Here is a 21,524-nt window from a genome sequence, read left to right as displayed (position 1 = left end):
CATCCGTAGTTACACCTTTAATACACATTCCCTTCTTTCGTATTGCCATTTTTCCTCCTTACTCCTATTATTTCTCATAAACAATACTTATTTTCTTTTTTTACAGTGCCTCTTTAAATCCCGCTAGCGTTGTGTTCACACCACATATATTTTTCAGATAATCCACAAATTTCCCCCAGTCTTCGATGAACTTTTGATCTTTAGTATATCTAATTTTCCCAGTTAATTTATCCAGTTCTGCATAGTCTGTCATTTTTAGTCTCCATTCTTCTATCGTCGGTATTTTCTCTTGTTTCCACTTCTGAGCCAACAGGATTCTGGCTGCCGTTACCGCATACTGGAAAAGCTATTTTTAGCCTGCTTTTCAATCCCATTGGATTCCCTGCCACAAGTTCCCTGTGCCTAGACTTAAGACCTCTCCAATTCTCTCAGACCCAGCACTGACAATGCTTAGGACCTGGGTTCTCATTTATACATGTTTGTAACCAGCAGGCACATCTACTACAGGAACTATAACTTAGATTTAGGGCATTAGTAACTTACCCCAAATACTACAGTTATACCTCAGGTTGAAGTAACTTCAAGTTAAGTATTTTCAGGTTGCACTCCGCGGTGACCCGAAAGTAACGGAGCACGTTATTTCCGGGTTTCGCCGCTCACGCATGCACAGACGCTAAAAAACGACATTATGCGCATTCGTGGAAGCGGTGAAACGCGACCTGCGCATGCGCAGACGTGTGTTACATTTACTTCAGGATGTGAATGGGGCTCCGGAACGGATCCCGTTCGTATCCAGAGGTACCACTGTACTGTGCTAAAACTGCATAAAAGGCACTACAGCTGAAATATTAATTCAGATGATTGCTTCTTACCCTTGGGACTTGAAAAACTGTAGTAGCATAGGGTCTGTATTCAGCCTTTGGGCGACTGTCTTTGCAACCTAGGAAAATAAATGTTTTAAAAAATCAGAATAGAAAGAAGCCCAGTATTTGGTAAAGGTAAGACAGTGAATTTGAGATTGCACTGGGAACAGTCCACAATGCTTAGGTTTTCTCACTTTTGTCTGAAAGATACTTGCTGCTAATGAGCATTGGAGCCATTTTAGTACATGACGGGGCTCATGGTTTGCTTTAATTTTAAGTAAGAACAAAGTTACCGTACACATGCAGGAGAGAACAAAGTGGAAGAGGTGATTATAACATGTCAAGTTGGAGAAGGGTGGTGCACTGTCAGAATACCCCACCAGGTACACTGAGCTAAATGAAGCAATGGTCTGGCCTGGTTTAAGGCAAGTTTCATATGTCTCATTCCAGAAATATTTTATGTGATTACCACAATCTGGAATAAAGGGGCAATATTTTCAAAGACGTTCGCCAATCTGATGGTTTTGCACCTAATTTCATTGATGGAAATGTAAGGGAGTATATTTAATATAGGAAACCCGCAACTTACACACATTTCACTTGTGCACATTCAGCTTAATGCACTCGGCAAAAAAAAAAAGTGTGTGTGTGTGTGTGTGTGTGTGTATGGCAGAAAAGAGGCAGAAAGGGGACAGGCGTCCAGGAAAAAAGGCTTTGGCAATCCCACCCACTAGGGAACCCAATGTTTTTTGACTATACACTGTTTTAGCTTCAGGCAAGTTCCCCAAAGATAACCCCTGTGTAAGTTGAGGGCTTACTGTACCTGAAAATAATTCATTCTGTTGGATAATGTGACAACAAAACCGGGATCATTGGGGATGGTCTTGTCACAGAAGATGACATCAACTCGGTGGTAAAGGTCTCTGAAGTACTCTTTTGCTGTTGGTAGCTCACTGCTATCGTTCTCAGGGTCATCCCTGTTAACAGAAAAGATTGCAGCTGGTTTAACTACACAAAGGTTGTTTAAAAGCTCAGATGACGCAGGAAGTCTTTAAAACCTTGAAGCTTTTTGCGCGGCCTTCAGAAATAATCCAAAGCAGCTGCATAGATCTGTGCTGCATAAAGGGAGTTTCTAAACAAAGCACAGACAGGTCTAGATCAGTGGTTCCCAGACTTTTTGGGCCATTCCCCAGCCCTGCCTGGGGTTCCATAAACTCATCCCCAGTGTCCCTTACCCTATAAAAAAGCATTATTCAGAATAGCTGTTTGCACAACCCACTAAGGAAGATAATAACACAATAAAATTCAAACCCATAACAATGAATTGCACATTTATTAAAAATCCAGTTTGAAACTATTTAGTTTAATTAATCCAACAAAATTTATGAACTTGATCCAGAGATGATATTGCATGAAAAGCATCTTTACACAGTCTTACTAATGAAAACGTAAGTGTGAAGAAAATTAGCTTAAAATATTTATATACTGTATAACCTCTTACCAAATATGCACAAACCTCCACCTACTGTAACTAATTTATAGGAAAATCAATAGCTATTGCCAATAATTGGCCATCTTGTGACTTGTGACAACTGAGAATAATAAATGCAAACAAACAAACAAACATGACCAAAGGAAATCATTTTGAAAGTGATTAAGAGCAGCAAGTTTAAAGATGAAGCAAGGAAGCTGTTTGCTCTAGGCTCTAGACTGGTCCATCATAAATAATCAATCCACACACTTGGAGGGGCCCAACTTTAACACCCCCTGCTGCCCCCCATGACTCTTAGTGCCCCCCTCAGGTAATCCCACCGCCTGCCTGGGGAAAGACCTGCCCACTTTGGAAACCACTGATCTATATGAACATACACGAGCCTATTCCTTTAGGAAACAGGGGGTTGACACAGTGCTCCCTCCAAATCAACCATTTATGCTGAAAATTACATCATCTATGTGGCAAATGAAAACAGAGTCTTTGTAGGTTCAAACCAGCATTGGGAACCTTATGTCAAGGATTGCATTCCACAAACCAGGGTGAGTGAGGCCAGAATCAGAAGTGGGTAGTACTGGAGCTGATGATGAGGCACAAATTTTCCTTTTTTGCTATCTGTTTCTCTCCTCACTTTATTCTCTTCCATCTTTCTTCCAGCTGTCCCCAAACCCGCCAAAGCCACACTCCCCTGCCCTAAACACAACAATAATCAAATCTGCCTGGGAGATTTCTCCACTTTAGCCTAACTAGGACAGGTGGGTGCAGGGACAAGGAGGGGTTGGTAGTTCCTGACCACTGGTTCAAGCTATCAAGCAGACTTCTATACCGATTCTATGGGGGGGGGGGAAGCACTGCAAAGCTTGTATGGTGAATGATTGTAGTAAGCCTCAGTGATAACCTACTTTTGAAACACAATGATGTCACCATCCATGAGTTCATCAAGAGCTTTGTCAAGGGAAACATCGTAGTCCTGAATTCTCTCCGTTAAATTCGGCTTAACTTCCTGAGGCAAAAAGGAAAGAGATATCACAAGACAGTTATCATCAAGGAGGAACAAATTTCCTTCCAATCCAAACTTAATGTTGTGTTGTTTCCATTCATACAAACACAGTGCACTGTGACAGCAGCCCCAAGGGGAGGTGTCAATAGTACACACACCAAACATTCCAAAGACAAAGTGCAGACAACGACATCTCAGCTTCGTAAGCCAAAACATGAAGCATCATTCTGATTACACACAGCCCTTTTACACAAGAGAAGAAGAAAACCAGGAAGGTTCATTAATTTCAATGGGTCTACTCTGAGCAGTAGGCGGGATTCACCTAATGATGTTTATAATAGAGCAACACTGGACTCCACAAAGTATTTTTAAGCTGGGTGAAATGTATTATTCAAATGGTTTATTTTAAGGAGGGGTATAATCACATTATTGACACCAGAGAACAATTTTGTAAAGTCTGAAACTGTGCAGTTTTTGTTAGATGTGAGCTTTTCATTTTAAAGAAAGTAATTTTACAGAAATTCAATTTTTCAAGAAATTCCTTAGTTCAGGTTGCATTGTGTCTATCTTGCAATCATGGAATTTTGAGACTCCTTTGTTGTGATGATACGCAGTATTTCAGCAAAAGTTTCTAAACGAACAACCATAACATTGTGACCTAGCTTAAGGAATAGTAAGTGATCCAAACCTCATAGAGGATAAGATTAGATTCTTGGGGAAATCCTGCTCTTTCACACATAACCGGCAGCAAGTCACCTTTAAGGAAAAGAAAAGAAAGAGTATTTACCATTTACTACTCCAAATTTGGGAGGGGACAGACATCTCTTACAACATCCTGCTTTTAAACATTCCATCTTCAAGTTTATAACACAACAAAGATAAAATGATGAAGCTACTCAACCAGCTGAGTTCAGGTAGGCTGTAGCACTAACATATGTAGTTTCACAGCATTTTTCAACTATAACCTTGCGGACTTACGTATTTTGCAGGATATAGGTGTGTAGATATGTCCACAATAATTCAAACTCCGTGTCTTTGGATCATACATCTTTAGGAACAGCATTACATCATCTACAAATTGAGAAACAAAAGTTTGTAGCAGAAGAAAGCCTCCGTTTGAGGACAAGTTACTTTTGTGCAGGTTAAGGAACACTTTCTTTAAATTAAGAAGAGGGGAAATGGTATGGATACTTCGTTATCCAATGAAGTAGTTCCATTAGCACAGGGGTGGACAACCTCTAGCCCAAGGGCCAAATATGGTCCTTCAGGCCCCACCCCTCACTGGTCTTGCTTTTCAGCCAAAATGGTTTGCCCAGTTGGAATGAGTCCTTAAACTCTGATAATACCATTTTTCTCTGAATGGACGATAGAGAGGGGTGTGTACCTGCAGAAATGAACCTACTGTACACAAAGGTAAAATTTACATTCACTCTTCCACCCAGTTGCACCAGGCCCATTGGCAGACCAATTCTGCGTTACAAAGACGTCTGCAAGTATGACATGAAGGCTGGCAATATCTACCCTGCCGTGTGGGAATCCCTTGGAGATGACTGCAGACAGTGCCTGGAGACAGACAGACAGTTCGTGCATCCGTACCAGTGACCACAGGAGGAATGACCACTAGGAGGAGAGCAGAGAGAAGAAACGCCATGGTACTTCTGCAGCAGCACAACCGGACACCTTCACATGCCCCAGCTGCAACAAAACATGTCTCTCCCATTATCAGTGTCTACAGCCACAGCAGGCGCTGTAACCTTCCAACAGTTTGACTTCACCCCCCCAAAGGTGCACTCCTCCGTTGTCTCCAGAAACAGACACATGCCAACCATGGCCCTCAGAAGGTTGTCCAGAAGGGAATGTGGTCCTCAGACTGAAAAAAAGGTTCCACATCCTTGCCTTAGTGCAACAGAACTCTTCCCTTTCCTTTCTCCATGCCCTACCAAATCTGTTCTGGATGGTTGGGGAGAACCACAAAACAGATTTAGAAGGGGCACAGGATGATGAGAGGGTTGGGAGGATGGGCAGTTCTGTTGCACAGCCAGAAGTCCTTGAGATAATAGAACTACTTCATTGAACACTATCCTAAGTATTAAAGAGTTTTTATTATCAGGCTCTTATCTACCTAAAGGGATTTCTAAAATGCAAATTTGCAGTCTGTGCTGTAATTTCAAAGTGACAGCTATTTATTCACTCTCAGAACAACTTTGTGTCACCTGAAAACTTGTACACTCCACTTCCAAGCAAAATGGATACAAAAAAGTCATAAGCTTCTGTACATTCCAATGGCTGGGATCCAAATGGCTTGGATATACCTAGTGGAATTTTTGACTTCTTCGCCTTGAATGGAAGATTCCCAGAGCATAATGGACACTACATGCAAAACTTCCCTCAGGTTTAAAAGAAGCTTGCCATGTGGTACAGGGAACTGCTATTTTGCGGGGAGAGGGGAGTGATTTTATCGGTGATAACAAATACACAAAAAATAACTTGGATATATGGGAAGGTAGCCACAAGGATCTTAGGAATCAGGTCAACATCTTAAACGTATGCTTACGGTCTTTGTCAAACTTGGGTAATGTTGCTCCTGTAGCAGCCATTTCTGGATCTACAGTTTCTAGGAATATTGTCCATGGGTTTTCATTGTCACTGAGCTCAATCATCTGTGAAGTTAAGGAAAGACACCAGATTGGGGTGGGGAGGGGAAGAGGTCACACTGTGAAGAAATGCTTTATTCAGTATATATTTGTTATGGTGGCATCAGGTTGTTTGAAAGTGTGAAATACTGCTGTGGGTTACTTAGAGGAGGGGCGAGATAAACAGATTACAAACAACAAACATGCCTACATCAGCCCCACTGCCAACCTCCAGATGAGACAATTCCTTACATCCCACTTTTACTGAAGTTCTGGAAATGCTGCCCTATTATCAAGAGGCTATAAAATGATTATTAGCTTTCTGGAGGACCTGAGTTACAAAAGAATTAAACATTCAACCAGGACTTCACTGACATGTGCAATGAACAATTGTGATTAAGCATACACAAGATGGATGCCCTAATCTGAAGCACTACATTAAGAAAAATAATCTCTTATTTCACTGGTGCATGTTTTACTGCTCAATGCATAAGTGCTACAACAAAATTTAGAATTAATATTCCCTCTACCACAGCACACTCACAGTTTTATTGCCATCAGCTTCGTTGTCTAACATGGCTGGCCTTTTTGTCCCATTACTTCGGGCTTGCATTGGCCACAACCGTATTTGATCTTGTGGAAAGCCCTACAAAGGTGATGGTGGGGGTGACATTTAGAAAGAGGTCAGTCATTACAGAATTACAAATGGTTCCATAAAAAGTAACACAACTGATTGGCTAAGATCTCTCACAGAAAGCTCACCATTGTTTGAGACAGGTTTTGAACGAATTCTGCTAGTGTTGAATTTTTCAGCACTTTGAACACAGTGTATTTCACTTTTTCTTCATCATACATGTCGTTGCCTTGATGGCCACAGAACTGGTCCTCTGTTACTATCTGAAATTACAAAACATGATTTGTTATTGAAATCACCAAGGAATTGCAGTAGTTCACAACTGAAGCTCTTTTCCTCAAGGCCTTACCATGCCACAGGATTGAGGAACCTTTTGGCGCGCCAGATGTAGCTCAGCTACAAGTCCTATCATCCCTTACTGAGGCTGATGGGAGTTGCAGAGTTGAACATTTGGAGGGCCAAAGTTTCTCCACACCTGAATTATAGGGTCATGGCATGCTCCCGACCCATGTAAATCCCAGTGTGAGGATCCTAGCAGTGGCACAAAAGGACCAGGTTTCCCTGTGCCAACATTAATACCCAGTTTGGGTTCCAGCATCACAGCTGTGCTCATGTGTTTTCAATGACTTCTGCTTTCAAAGGCTCAAGCAAGGGGCTCCAACACTGCTCAGTAAGAATATCCTGCAGTCTTAACAATCCTATGGATGTATGCTGTGAAGGCCAGCCCACAACGTGGTTATTTCTTGTAGCAAACATAAGGATTCCCTGCCAAGGCAGTTCTGTTGAAATTTTCAGACATCCTACAGTTGTTAACAGTGCAAGATAGTGTACAAACATCTGCAGTGAAAACTGGGGTACTACTTTGGTTCGAAGCATTAACTGTGACCTAGAGGTCCCTGGCTGACATCTGAGCTTTTATAGGCAAGTCACTCTCTTTCAGCCGCAGCTCCACATACGTAAGATGGAGTAATAATGTTAACTTATATTAATAAAAATTATCACAAGGAATTGGGAGGGAACCTATACACATTGTTTTGGGATTTTGGAAAAAGAATGTCATGTACAATTAGTCAATATAAATGGCAAGTACACAAAACAGGTGATGTTCTTGGCCATGCCACAATTTAAACCCAACAACACTGGTCAGTTTGGAGCAGAAGGTGGCATTCATTGCTAATCCTACTCAGAGCGTACCCACTGAAATGAATGGACAAGACTAACTTAGATTCATTCATTTCAATGGTTCTACTCTTTGAGTATAACTTAGTTGGACACAGTTTCTTATTAATTATAAAGCACTTAATGCCAAAATAGGATTCTAAGTGGTTATCAGCACAAGACACCAGGTAGCTGAGTGCTGGACTTTGACTGGAGAGCTCCAAGTTTAAAACACCATGAAGCTGACCTTGGGCTGCTTTCGTTCAGACTAACCTAACTCACATCCATATACAGTGGGATACAGATGTGAACATTATCAACAAATAATGCAAAATGAACTGGTATGTATTTCCAGGCAAAGGACCCTGGGGTGGCAAAGCTTACCTGTACTTGCATGTAGAGGTGGGCTTCTTGCCTCTCCTTTCTCTTTTGAGCCTCTATTCTTTTTTCTTCTTGCAGCCGTTCTACTAGTTGCTGAGGAATATCATGATCAGTGACTGCTTGCAAAACCTCACCTAGAACATATGAAGTGTGACAATTATTGTGCCTTTTCAAATACTGTCATCCAAACAAAAGCAGCAAGCATGATGAAAACCCTGATTTTTTGATATGTAATATTCATGCAAACACTATCCTTCCTGTACCCCATTGGTTTGCATGCATACAGACTTGGGAGTTTCATTGTGAATGTCTGCTGTACGTTTTGAAAGATGATCCCTAGTGCTACCCAGAACTGAAGAAAAGATACGTACTTAATTTTGACTCCCTGATATAAACCAACATATACGCATTGGTACAGTGCCGTACAGATAGGTCATCATCGTGGCCTCCATAGTTATGCTCAATTGCTTCTTCTTTTGTACATCTAGATACAACGTCATCATCAAATTTACACCACTGTAAAGGAAAACAAACAAACAACATTTGACAGAGTTAAGCGTCATATGTATAATCTAACCTAAAATGTCTTTAAAAATTGCGTATTTGTTTCCTTGGAAGAAGATGATATTGGTTTGGATGCAATATTAAAAACTGACAGTACAAAAAATGAACTATTCAAATAGTCATTCAAATAACAAAACTTTCATGAAACCTCAGTCAACCTTAAGTCTTAATTAAGAGAAATTAGCTTATATGTGATGTGGTACAGTCAAGAGAGCTGGCCTTGCTTCTTTCGGGCAGTAAAGTCCCTAGCTTAGGTTTCCCATTTTTAAAATGGTAAATGTGGCATACCTCACAGAACTGGTCAAATGGAAAACCAAAACAGTTAAAGTTTTCTTTAAATGAGAAATGTAAATTAGTGTGCCATCTTACATCAAAAGCCATCATTGTTTTCTCCAAAGCACTAAGCTGCAATTTTCCCCAAACCAGCCCCAGAAGCATAGCTTTAAGTTGAATTTAATGAAGCAGAAGAGAAATATAACTTGAGATTCTAAAAACACAAATTTAAGTAGGGTTTCTTTCACTTTGGTTCTTCAGCTGATACACAGAATGCAGGTAGGTGATATGAAGTTTAAAAAATGCTAGGCTGGGCTTCCTTTAGCTGACATGCTGGTACATAAACACGCCTTCAAGATTAACTTTATATCACAACAAGCATAACCCTGGTCCTCCTCTCAACTTACTGCATTCAAATGCTACCAATGTGCAGTTAGTTATCTTAAAGAGGAAATGGGGGAACTTGCGGCTCCAGATGTTGTTGGACTCCAACTCCTATAAGCTTCAGTTATCAGGGATGATGGGAGTTTGAGTCCAGTTGTATCTGGAGAGAAGTAGGTTCCCCATTCCTGCCCTATAGCTCCAGATCAATCTTATTTCTATATTAGTCATAGGCCATATCAGAATACAAAACACAGTAAGCAGTATTTTCTGAAGAGCAGTAAGTGTGGAAGCAAAATGCTCAGGCATACACAGATATTTTGCAGTTTCCCACTTTCTTTGACAGTGCACCCTCCCTGCCCAAATATAAGGGGCCCTCCAGAGTAACACGCGATGAGGCAGGAGGGGCAACCAGCAGAAGTAAAGGTGAGCCAATCATGCCATGTATTTGTGGAACTTGACCTGTACATTTTCTCTGGAGTGGACTCTCCTTCTTAGAAGCCTATATTGTAACAAAAACCTTAAGCTAAGGTTTCAGAGTTGCTCTATTAAAGGATTTTCAGCAGGCTTTTAAAAGGATACTAGAATATCTTCATGGAGCTATACTTAAAAGGTTGGCTGTTTTTCCATTACTTACTTTTCCATCCCCTTTAGGGTTCAAGTAAACGACATAATGTCCACCATGGTTATCTCCACTGTGAACTAGCACTGCATGAAGTATGTAGTTTGCAGCATCCTTAGGGTCTGTTTTTTGCAAAAATTCATCAAGAGGCAGCTGATCTGGAAATTCAAACCTGTTTTTCATTTTTTGGGGAAAAAAGAGTGTGTTACATGTGGCTAATTTTTATTTTTAAAAAGAACTATTTTTGTGAATGAATGCTGACAAACAATTCTTGGAATGAGAAAAGGTTGAAAAATTATAAGTACATCATTTCTGACATCAATTGCACTGACTGGACTCATAGGTGCTACATTTTACTGGCACAAAACTTTCTGCAATCAAAGGAAGAATCCTATGGGGTGTTGCCAAAGGTCATGGTTCAAGGAGTAGTTTCGTAGGCTCCGAGACTAGACTCTCTTTTCCAATAACTGCACACAAAGATGCAGTGGAGAACCAAGAGCAGATGAATGACTTTTTATTCAACGTTGCAAAAATGCATAGACACAATGCTGCAGGGATGTTTCCCCACAGTGGCTCTAATTCCGTGTCCATTTGTGCTGATTTCTGCCCCATCCCAACCTTTAGCTGCTACTGCATTAGCTTCTGCTAGCGTTGCAACAGCTAAAGCAGCAGCCTGCAGAAGGCATGCAGAGTGAAGCTGAATATCTTTACCACATTTGACAAAGGTGAGAAAGACAGGTGTAGGAAGATGCTTTATACCAAAACAAGCAAGTCCATCAAGTTCACTATTACATACGGGGGGGGGGGGGAGTTGTCTAAATTGTGGCCCTCCAGATGAGGTTGGATTCCAATTCCCAGTAGCTAGCATGACTAATGACCAGGGATGATGTGAGCTGAGAGTCAAGCAACATTTGGAGGCTCACAGGTTCCCCAACCCTGGTATATATTGACTTGCAGCAGCTCTTTAAGGTTTCAGACAAAGGAGCTTTCCAGCCCTACCTAGAAATGCCAAGGATTGAGCTTTGGGCCCTCAGCATGCAAAACATGTATGCTGCCACTCAGCTATCTCTCTTCATAAAACATGGAGGGGCACAAGATGGCAAGACACACCTTGTGCCAGCACTGGGAGCCCTCAACTCATTCTAGACCAATCTATGTATGCGTAACTATGCACAGAATTGCAGCTGACATATTGCATCTGAAACCTGTAGTTTCATAACATCAGTGCAAATATCACTGTGCACTATATAACATCTATGTGTTGTACTTATGCATTGTTCTTGATTTAAGTTCTCCTCAAAGTAGACCAGTTTACATTCATGGGCCTCAGTTAGTCATGTCCACTAATTTACATGTGTCTAAGTGTTGTACACAACAGGAATTTGGACAAAATGCTGGGCAAAAAGGATTTATCTCCGTGCTTCCTGAAGATAAATCCTTTTACACACAATGATTAGATTACAAACAATGATTAACAAGACTGCAAAATTATTAAGTCAATGTTCTGGAATCATCGTTACCTTGGGCTGTGTGTTGCTGCTGCTCTTTGGCTTTTCAGAATAAATTTTAAATGTGGCAAGCTAGAATTCTGATAAGGATTTAGCATTTCCAGGTATCTAATTTTTAGCTTTAATATAACACAATACTGATTACCTATCATTTATCTTGATGTTCTGGTCAGTCTGGGGATCATACATGAACCTCATGAGTTGTAGATGCAACACTGGTGGCAGCGTTAAGAACTTTACACCTTTTTCTGCCTCCTGCATGTTAAAGGAAGAAACATCTGCATTAACAGTGGTACTGACATCACCCTCTGAAACAATAATTTTACTTACAGAATTGAGGTACCAACATGATACTTAGCATGCAGGACTACCCTGAAAACGTTTGTTATCACACAGACCTCCATGAGGAGTAGCATACCTGCAAACCATGTTCTCCTGCATCATATTTATTATCCCCATCCAGCTGTTCCACAGCAACATAATCAATGAAGGACTCAAATACTGAAAAAGAGAAGGGGTATGAAGAAAGGAGGTGTTACCAATCACACACAGAGGCTCCATGTGCGGGAAGAGAGAAATACCACATTCATGCACCCAGCACAGTCCCCAGACCCTAGTTGTGCGGTGACACTAGTGCGGGTTAAAGAAAATTAAGATCCAGGATGAACAGCCCTGCTCAACTCTGTATCTGCCACAATCAGCCAGCGGATGCTAGACCTATTCAGGCATTAGTAACTGGAAAAATTCTCAGCCAGGAGCCTTGGTTGCAGACTCATACCCTGCTCATGTGGGGAGACTATTAACATGGGCAAGAGAAAGACTGCATTAACTGAATTGGTACAACCTAGTTCAGGTGTCAACATATCCCCCAGGAAAAATGAGTGTAGCAAACATGCTTGTCAGGTTGAAAGGTTCTAGAGAATCAGACATTTAGGAAAAAAAGGGCTTATCTAAACCACATGGATTTATAAACTATATACTTACTGCTTTTCTTTCCCTTTATACTTAGCTGAATGTCATAATAATCCTCTATTCGTTCAGAACGATAGTCTACGTGTTTGCACTGGATATAAGACTGCAAACAAAAATAGGGTAGAGAGGTATCAGTGCATACAAACAACAAAAGTAACACACACAAACAGTGTCTCAAAGTTAGCTTTTAAACCAAATACATACCACCATTTTCCCCCTGAATAATTTAGGAATAGTGCCTTCTACACAGGTGCCTTTCATTTTGTTTTCAACATTATCAAGCAACTGAAAGAAAGCAGAAAGTTTGTATTGGAAACACACATCTATTTAATTTATATACCCTTTAAAAGAAGCTGGGTGGGGCATGGGGGCTCCCATTGCTCTCCCATCCAGATCTGGCCACCTCCCCTCAGTTCCAGCAACACTGCAACATTTATTTTATTTTTTTCCATCCATCCATCAGGTCATGATTCCCAGGGCAGGTTACAACACTACCAAAAAACGCCATGATAAACAAAAATAATACAAATATAGCAATTAAAACATGAATTAAAATCCAACTGACTTGTTCACAGAGCAGTGAGTTAATAACTCAGATACGGCTAGCTGGGAGTAAAACAAAATCCTTAAAAATTCTGGGTACAACTTTAACTGGTGTTGAAAGGTCAACAGAACTGTCATTTGTGGCACCATGGAAGGTAGGGGTTCTGTAATTGAGGTGCCACATCTTGGCACTTTGTATTTCACCCAGTGATGGGATGGGCCTCTGCTGGTTGCAATAGGGAGAAGTGTTCCTTCGGGTACTTGGGATCCTAAGTCCTTTAAATCTTTACATACAAACACACTGAATTGTGCTCTATAGCATACAGGCAACAAATGCAAATTTGTCAGAATTGGTATTATGAGATACCTGCTGGCTCTGCCAGTCAAAATTCTGGCAGCCATATTATTCTCTAACTGCAGCTTCCAATCAGTCTTCAATGGTAGCCTTAGGTAAACCTTACTGCCGTCATCCAGAGCTGTTCTAGCCAGCAACAACTGTATCCCAATATAGGGTATCTGTGCCACTGAAGCCAATGGCAGATCTAGATCCAAGAGTATCCCCAAACTATGAACCTGCCCCTTCTAAGGGAGAAGAATCCCACCCAAGACAGGCTATCCATTCAATTCCAAGACTGGAGGAACCACCAATCCACAGTGTTATCCAAGTGGGATTTCAACTTCAGTTTATTGGTCCTCATCCAGGCCATCACTGCCTCCAAACTACAGTGCTTTCAGATCACCCTCTCACACTTCAAGCTACTTCTGCTTTCTTAACAGAAAATTATTTGTTTAGTTTTAATTCTGGCTAAAGGTCCTGAATGCCTCAGGGTGGCACTTTCTTAACACAGAACTATAAAGAGACCCTACTTAGAGGAGTTCTAAAATTTAAGGTTTTCCCCCTGTCAGATATTCCTCCTCAGTGTGCAGGAAACGCAACTCTGCACATATAGGCCAGGACACTAATAATGTCTGCACAAATTCCAGGGCTGAGATTTCAACAATTAAATTAAATTTGATCACTGGCTCTAACTAAACCTGGAGTATAAGTAAAAGATAATTTAGGGTGCAATCTAGCAAGAAGCAATTTTGCACAGCCTAATCAAACCAGGAGATATTCTGCAAGTTCAGTTCATTTCAGTGGGGCTTGTGTGGAACAGTCTCCCTCTGGATTACCCTGTGAGTGACACGACATGAATAACTGCAACAAAACTGTATGCTAATCTTGAACAGAAAAAGGGGAAATACATACCACTCGACATAGTTCCTGAACGTCATGTTGCATGAAGCTGTCTAACGTCTCCCATCTTTATTAAATAGTGGGGAAAAAGGCACTTATAAAATGGCCACATTTGAAAACAATTGTGAAGTTATTAAAAAAATACCTTGTGCTGTACACCAACAAAAAGCCCAGCTAAGAAAGACTGTGCAACTTATGAAATCCCAGAATGAACCATTCTTTTCATGTGTGGACACGTAAGTGCATGAAGAACGGCAGAAAACCTGTGACCTAGATCACGATTACCATTTCAAATGGCCTGCCACTCCATATCTTGCGTGTGTGTGTGCGCGCGCGCGCGCGCGCGTAGTGCAACTGCATATATCTCAAGCAAGCCCAGCACTGCAGTGGGGAGATTGCCAAATAGCTAATGCAGCCCTTGGGCTTAAAGGCTTAGCACAACTGGCACAAACTTTTCTTTCAAAGAAAAATTGATCCTGATTTCCCTTTGAAAAATCACCTGACTTGGTGGGAGAGCACTTCCAAACAGGCTTGCGCCATTAGAGGTATGCATTGAAACCGGGGCTCCCCATTCTGCACCACCACCACCCATTTTAGCAAGGGGTTTCAATGCAAACTGTTTTGCACCAATGGGGCAATCCCCTTTGAAGGCAAACTGGTACTGACTGGTATTGGGAGTGCACCTTCAAAGGAGGTTGCTGTAACTGCCTAGTAATCTACTTCAGATTTCAAAAGGTGTTTATCGCCTGACATCATTATGACATCAGGAGACTGACAGGTGGGTGGGTGTTCCCACCCAGTTGTCATAAACTTGACCTTGGGAGTGGGGAAGGCTTATGGATCTGGTATGCCAGCCAGATCCAGTTCCCCACTCCTGCCTGGTCCACCCCAACAGGCAGCATCTCTCCAGGGTGTCAGTGAGAGAGTCTTCTCAATTACAGTGGTTTTCCTAAACTCTAAGTTGGCTAGAGATCTTCTGTTACTGGGCAGCATATAAAGAATATGAAGCACCTATTGAGATACTTTTAACTGCAGATTCCAAGGACAGAACTTGAGGGCTTCAGTGTTCTACCACTGGGCTATGATCCCTCCCCATAGATTCCTGACAAAATGGTGGGCAAAATGCACATGGAAGGGTGTGCTATACTAAAAGGATCTGTCGGTGCATGCAACCAATGGCAGGATCCCCTTCAGCAAGAGCCTGTCAGGAACGGACGGCTTCACCACAATTAACATACTCAGTCTTGGTTCATTTAACAGATGGTGAAAGCCACTTCTGAGAAGAAGTAGGCTGAGAATCTTTGGTTAAGAAACTGGCCAACCATGAAGAGCCATCTGATATCTTGGCAGCACTTACCCAAAGGATTTTGTCAGCTTCTTAGTTCCTACTGGTTTGTCGCTATGCTGAAGCTCATAGAACACCCTCTGCAATGCTAAAGGAACACTTTTTGATGAGTCATCTCCTTCTGTGGGCATCATGTACACAGCCTAAAAAAGAAACCAATTTAATTAGGACTACAGAAAAGGGTCTCATAGCTCACATGGTTGTATTTATTAATCCATTTCATCATGATCAAAAATCTGTCAGACAGGCCAACATCAGTAAAACATATTTGAATAATCTGCCCATGTGCTCTGCTGACACTAAAAGGGAGGGGAAGGCCCTGCAATATCCAGCAGTTTCATCATTTTGCTTACAGTGGAACAGTTGCTCAAATCAGACTGACAGCTTAATTTTCAAGATGCCCAAACTATTGCTGCATTACAGCAAGCTAACTGCCATCCTACATTCTGTTTGGGCCTTGGCATTTGATGCTTATTTAAATGAACCTTCCATTATGACATTGCACCAGATTATTTGGAGGGAGGGGTGTCTCTAAAAAAGCTGCCCTTAGTATTCTCTTCTCTCCCCCCCATCCTTTCCAAACATATCTGAAATTTGTCATGTCCAGAACTCCAGATGTTTCAGAGAGCAATTCTGATACAGAGGTGACCACTATACAGCACAACTCTCCCTTAGGGATGGCATGGACCCCAAGCTAGCCCGAGGAAGAACAATCTGCAGGAAGAATTAATCTTGGCACCAGATTAACCCTCTGAAAATTAGAGGTGAGTTCAGACCTCTCAAACAAGGAACCAGAATGCACAGCCTCATCATGTCTCCACAGGCGAACCCTCACCTGTAAAGTTCTGAGGAGAGGAGAGGAAGTTTAACTGAAGACCATCAAGTGATGCTGAAGTGCAAGGCACCAAGCTGGGCAGCTAAGGGTAGGCTGGTCTTGATCAACACTCGGCAGGATGGCTTTACTATTTTTGTGCCCATCTCAGTTCAGACCCTTATCAGAGCAATTTACAATGAGAGTGGGAGCATGTAATGGGAACTGTCCTAGGTCCTGCCTGACTCTAATCAATCTGCTACCAGACACACAACACAGTAAAGTTTCCTCTAAATCATGTTCAGCACCTTGCAGAACTGGAATTATGCACAACAGCACAATTTTTATCGCTATATTGTCTCAATTCAATACACAGATTCAACATCTTGGGCATTTCCCTACACCAGGGAAATATTCCAGCTCTCAATGATGCAGTGGTTCAAGTACCCGAGGATCCAGCTACATATCAGACCATATATATCTAGGGGAACATTTGCCATAGATAATACTGCATTGCCCTTAGCTAGAGCTAAGAGAATGCAGAATTCAGTTTCAAGACTAGGTATTTTCACATTGCAGAAAACAGACAGAATCTTCTAGTCATTGAGGGGACGTTCCCACCTGGCTCAGTACAAGGCAACTTCCTATGTTCCTGAAGGGAAGGGGTGTGGCTCAGTAATGGATGACCTGCTTTACACATAGAAGGTCGCAGGTTCAATCCTCGGCATCTCCAGGAAGAACTGGGAAAAACTGCCTGAAATCCTGGAGAGCCAGTGCCAGCTAGTGTTGACCATGCTAAGTTAAATGATCTGAGCTGGTAAGAGGCAGCTTCCTACGTGACTGACAGTATGCCCATTTAAAAGCATGCAAGAAAGGGGTCAGATGGGTTTTACTTATCTGTTAATCGCCAGAAAGAGGGAGGAAACATACACCAATTCAATTCTCAGATTACATTCAAGTGGGAAGGACTGAGAACACCAGTGAATTTAGACAAAGGGCCCTAAAGGGATTAAAATGTGACATGGCAAAAGGCTGCATTGTGTGGGTGACTTAATCGAAGAGTAGGGGAATAGTTCCAACTATTCACTGGTGACACAGGAGTGAGGGAGAAAACTAAAAACACAGAATGCACAAGAGAGGGAATTAGGAGAGCAGCTTGTGTAGAAAAGTCTGAAAAGGAGACTAATGCAATCCAAGGCTGTGCAGAAAATGTTGACATCACAAGGGCCATGTTATGCTGCTAAACTCCCTTGGAAGGATTGCATCCCGAAAGAATTAACTGCAATAAATAAATAGTACACTTAATGGCTACAGACTCTACTATGTCTTTTGGAAATGTGTGTTTGATATTCATTTGGACCCCGCTTATTTTAACCAAAGTTCGCATGAAGGTTTCTGAGATCAAGGAGCAGGGTTGGCTGCTCAAGGTGGCAAAATTAACCTTTCAAAACTATCCTGATTTTAACCACTGATTCGAAAACTGCACAGTCAGCTTGGTTTCTTAGAATAACAAACCACACTGGGTTAAAGGCTGCTAGTGACAAATGAGTAGACCGCAAGAAAGGAAAGTAGAACTCTGGAGGATTAATACAAGATTAGGATGAGGAGAGACTAAGAACAGGAATAGCAAGGCATATTACAAGCACGTAAAAGGAAAAAAAATAGAAATACACCCTTGAAGAATGAAGACAAGCAGCCAATAAAAGGGAAACAAATAGGAAACTTAGGGGCCGGGATCACTGGTATATCTAGTTATGTATTGTCTACACTTACTGGCAGTGGCTTTCCAGGATTTCATACTGGGAACATTCCCAGTCCTACCTAGAGATGGTGAGGATTCAACCTGGGATCATCTGCAAGCAAAACACTCTACCACTAAGCTGTGGTTCCATCTCAATACCTCAGTACAGAGCCTGCTGATATTTCAGCAGGCAAAGTAACATGCCAGGCTGATATCCCTAGGGAAAAAGGGGAAGGGGCACACCCAGCCAACAAGACCACATCAATGGTAGGAAGTTGAGCAAGTTTTTTTTTTTTAATGGCTGGTATCAATAGAGACAAAGGAGGCCATAGGAAGAGGAGGGAGATGAAGAGTAGTTCTGACCCACCTGCTACATAGCGAAATTAAACCACTGAAGTAGAGAGAAGCTGGGGAGTTAACAGGAGTTGAAAAACTTTAGGAGCTGGTTTAGGTGATAAAACAAATCTGCTTCTATAACTAGCAGATTATAATGGAAATCCTAAACAATACAAAGTAGGTGACTGAATTTAGCATGGTACAAAGAAAGGGTTGGGGGTTGGGGGAGAAAAGCAACTGAAGTCACTGCATAAATGCAAAGTAACAAAATAATTTATTTGGCAGGGTTGTCAATAAAGGAGGTTCTGAATCTGCAACTTCTTTAGGCAACTTGGACTGTATGTCATTCACAATTTTATATCGGTTCAGGGAGGAAAAAACACAGAATGCATATGGAACTGAGTTTGCAAAGTCTCAATTTTCTCTCTGGGTGGTAGAGTAAAATTGCCAGGTGAGCTTCAGTATCCTCACACAGCTCTTTGTTAAAAACTTGCTTTTAAAAGAGTTGAGATCCTCAGTAAACTAGGCCAACATCACACCCTGCAGAACCTAAACCCCTAGCAATTATACGGGGCTCAGATTTGGACAGGCACTCACCTTGTATCTATGGAAGCTGTCCAACCAAAGTTCTTAAGGCAAATTTTCTCTGTGCCACCCTGTGTCCCAAGCGCATCATTGGTCCTAGAGGCTAATCTTCCCTCAGTAGAATTGCGGATCTAGCAACTTAACTACTGGCTTCACGTAAATTCAAATCCTCCCAGTCTACTATCCCTAGGGCTTCAAGATTGTCACAAGAGTGCCTGGACTAAAATTGTCTATCAAAAACTTCACTCTTGTGCTTTATCACCACAACAGCTACTCACTTTGGGTGAGTAAAGCAAACAGTCTAATTTGTCAGCGCCTAAATGATACTGAGTGTCAGAACAACTTGGCCACAATAAGGACATTTTGCCCATGGTATGAATATTTTCCACCTTCCCATTTCGACTCTCTGGCACCCTATCTGCATAACCTAGCAATTCTAAAATATAGACACACTTTTACTCTTGCAAGATTGAATGTATTGTTCTCGACTGTACTTGAGGGACGATTCCAACAGATTCCACACGAAAAACACTTATGTGCCTGTGGAGATGGCAGTACTGAATCGGTGGTGAATGCCCTTCTGGCTTGCACGCTTTATAAAGACTTGAGGAATGAGAATGTCACCCCTCTTTTATTGTCCATTCTGGGTCGTCCAACCACAGCTAAAGTGTCCTTTCTCTTGGCAGATCAAGATGAGCAGGTGACAGCAAAGGCTGCAAGGTTTTTAGCTGGGGCCATCAGAATAAGATCCATTATTTGACTATTGATTCAAAACCCTAAAATGTATTTTATATAACTTATTATTACTATTATTATTTGTATATCGTATTGTTGTTTTATGGCTATGGCCGATGGCTGACGCAAATAAAGATTCATTCATTCATTCACACCCTGCAGAACCCTAAACATGGGTACACAAAGTAGGGCCTGATACAAATTGAGAGTGGCAAGAAGAAGCAAATGTGAGAAAGCAAGAGTTCTTTCCTTTGACCAACCTAAAAGGAAATCATAATCAGGAATATATTAATATCAGAGAAGTCTCCCTTAGGGAATGACCATAAAAGAACCAGAAAGACAGGAAGAGACAAAAGATACCACTCTTTGCAGTAACAGGTGGTGGTTGTTTGCATAAAAGCCTAAGAAAAGCACATTCATTGCTCAACTAAACCACTGTGACAAGGAAGTTGAATAGCTGGGTGGTGGGGAAGTTACTTTAAAAAAAAAAAAAAGCTTATTGCAAGACTAGGAATTGAGCAATCAGGTCAAGCAAAAGGCCAAACAGTATGCTCACTGCACTCCTGAAGGATCATAGCAGACAGTGCTACCTCCAGAATGAACCATTCATCTCCTAGACACCAGAGACAGTAGTAATTTGTTAGAATCAGCTGCATGCATAACCCCAGAGTGGGGGGCTGGCCCCATAGAACAAAATACTGGAATAGACAGGCCTTATTCTGATCCAGCAGGGCCCTTTTTTGTGGGCGGAAGGAAGAAAAAGAGAGATAATGGGCACAGACAAGGAGTTGTATCCAGTACTAGTCCTACTCAGAGTAGACCCACTTAAATTAATGGGCATAACTAACTTAGTTGTATACAACCTGGTGATTTCAATGGGGCATTTAATCCACTCTTGCATCAGGCCTCCACTGTACATTTAATGAGAACATGGCTTCATTTAATCCCTATAAGCCACAGTAAGCAGCAGCAAGTTTTCTCCTCTTCTTCAAGGACTGCTGGAGTTCTAGAAGAAAGCCCTTCAAGTGTCTCTTCATTGCCAAAAGGATCGATGGTACCTCAGGCAGGTTTTGCACACAAGAAGCAGCTGTTCGCAACAGCAATGGAGATAGCTAGTGACTTTTACCTTTTGGTAAAATCTCATGCGCATTTAACAATTGGGTAGAATAATAATGTTCAGATGGATAGGTATCAGCTAGGGTGGGGCATGTAGAAGAAATACTGAGGAGTCCGAAGGCACATGTTACAAAGAAACAGAATGCAGGTGACCTACCAGATGGATTTACAATTAGAGAATGCTTGAAGTTGAGGCTGCCCCAAACTTCAAAACGGCAACTGGCATTTGCTAGCTCAGAGGTTTTCTCTGCCACAAGGGTGAACTCTGTGGCAACTGCCACCAACTAAGAGATCAAGCTACTCTACCTCTTCCTTCCACTGGCCTGCCATCTCTATCGTCTTCTCTACTGCCAAGGCTGCCTCCCAGGACCTGGAATAGCTCTGTGGTGCTGTTTCCTTGGTGTGGTTGTGAGTGCTGGTTCAGGCAGCAAGTTGTAGATGCAGGGCAGGACAAGCAGCTACTACAGAATAATTTACCAGCTGCATTCGTAACATGGATTATCGCCTATAGCATCCTGCACATCTCCAGTGCAATAATGTTAGGCTGCACAGCTATGGTCGCTCCTAATATCCCATAGCAATTCAGCAGCATAT

The 21,524-nt window shown here is 41.8% G+C and overlaps 1 protein-coding gene across 6 annotated transcripts in view; it reads right to left on the bottom strand.

Annotated features, from left to right (window-relative positions):
- Nucleotides 1–21,524, bottom strand: part of USP7 (ubiquitin specific peptidase 7) — an 88,458-nt gene that overhangs the window by 9,264 nt on the left and 57,670 nt on the right. For 5 of the 6 annotated variants that reach the window (XM_079952481.1, XM_079952482.1, XM_079952480.1 and 2 more), the window contains 18 exons: nucleotides 15,619–15,749; nucleotides 14,274–14,328; nucleotides 12,686–12,766; nucleotides 12,494–12,584; nucleotides 11,928–12,010; nucleotides 11,655–11,764; nucleotides 10,017–10,173; nucleotides 8,533–8,677; nucleotides 8,165–8,295; nucleotides 6,751–6,885; nucleotides 6,533–6,634; nucleotides 5,910–6,015; nucleotides 4,877–4,975; nucleotides 4,334–4,426; nucleotides 4,044–4,111; nucleotides 3,258–3,358; nucleotides 1,687–1,840; nucleotides 873–940 (listed from right to left, as the gene is read on the bottom strand). In XM_079952481.1, the coding sequence (XP_079808607.1) occupies nucleotides 873–940; nucleotides 1,687–1,840; nucleotides 3,258–3,358; nucleotides 4,044–4,111; nucleotides 4,334–4,426; nucleotides 4,877–4,975; nucleotides 5,910–6,015; nucleotides 6,533–6,634; nucleotides 6,751–6,885; nucleotides 8,165–8,295; nucleotides 8,533–8,677; nucleotides 10,017–10,173; nucleotides 11,655–11,764; nucleotides 11,928–12,010; nucleotides 12,494–12,584; nucleotides 12,686–12,766; nucleotides 14,274–14,328; nucleotides 15,619–15,749 (1,910 nt within the window). The remainder of the gene's footprint in view (nucleotides 1–872; nucleotides 941–1,686; nucleotides 1,841–3,257; nucleotides 3,359–4,043; nucleotides 4,112–4,333; nucleotides 4,427–4,876; nucleotides 4,976–5,909; nucleotides 6,016–6,532; nucleotides 6,635–6,750; nucleotides 6,886–8,164; nucleotides 8,296–8,532; nucleotides 8,678–10,016; nucleotides 10,174–11,654; nucleotides 11,765–11,927; nucleotides 12,011–12,493; nucleotides 12,585–12,685; nucleotides 12,767–14,273; nucleotides 14,329–15,618; nucleotides 15,750–21,524) is intronic. The other variant, XM_079952485.1, reaches the window with a different exon arrangement.

This window comes from Podarcis cretensis (assembly GCF_951804945.1).
Source record: "Podarcis cretensis genome assembly, chromosome: 14".
NCBI classification, from domain to species: Eukaryota; Metazoa; Chordata; class Lepidosauria; order Squamata; family Lacertidae; genus Podarcis; species Podarcis cretensis.
This window is presented reverse-complemented; position numbering and strand designations above follow the sequence as displayed.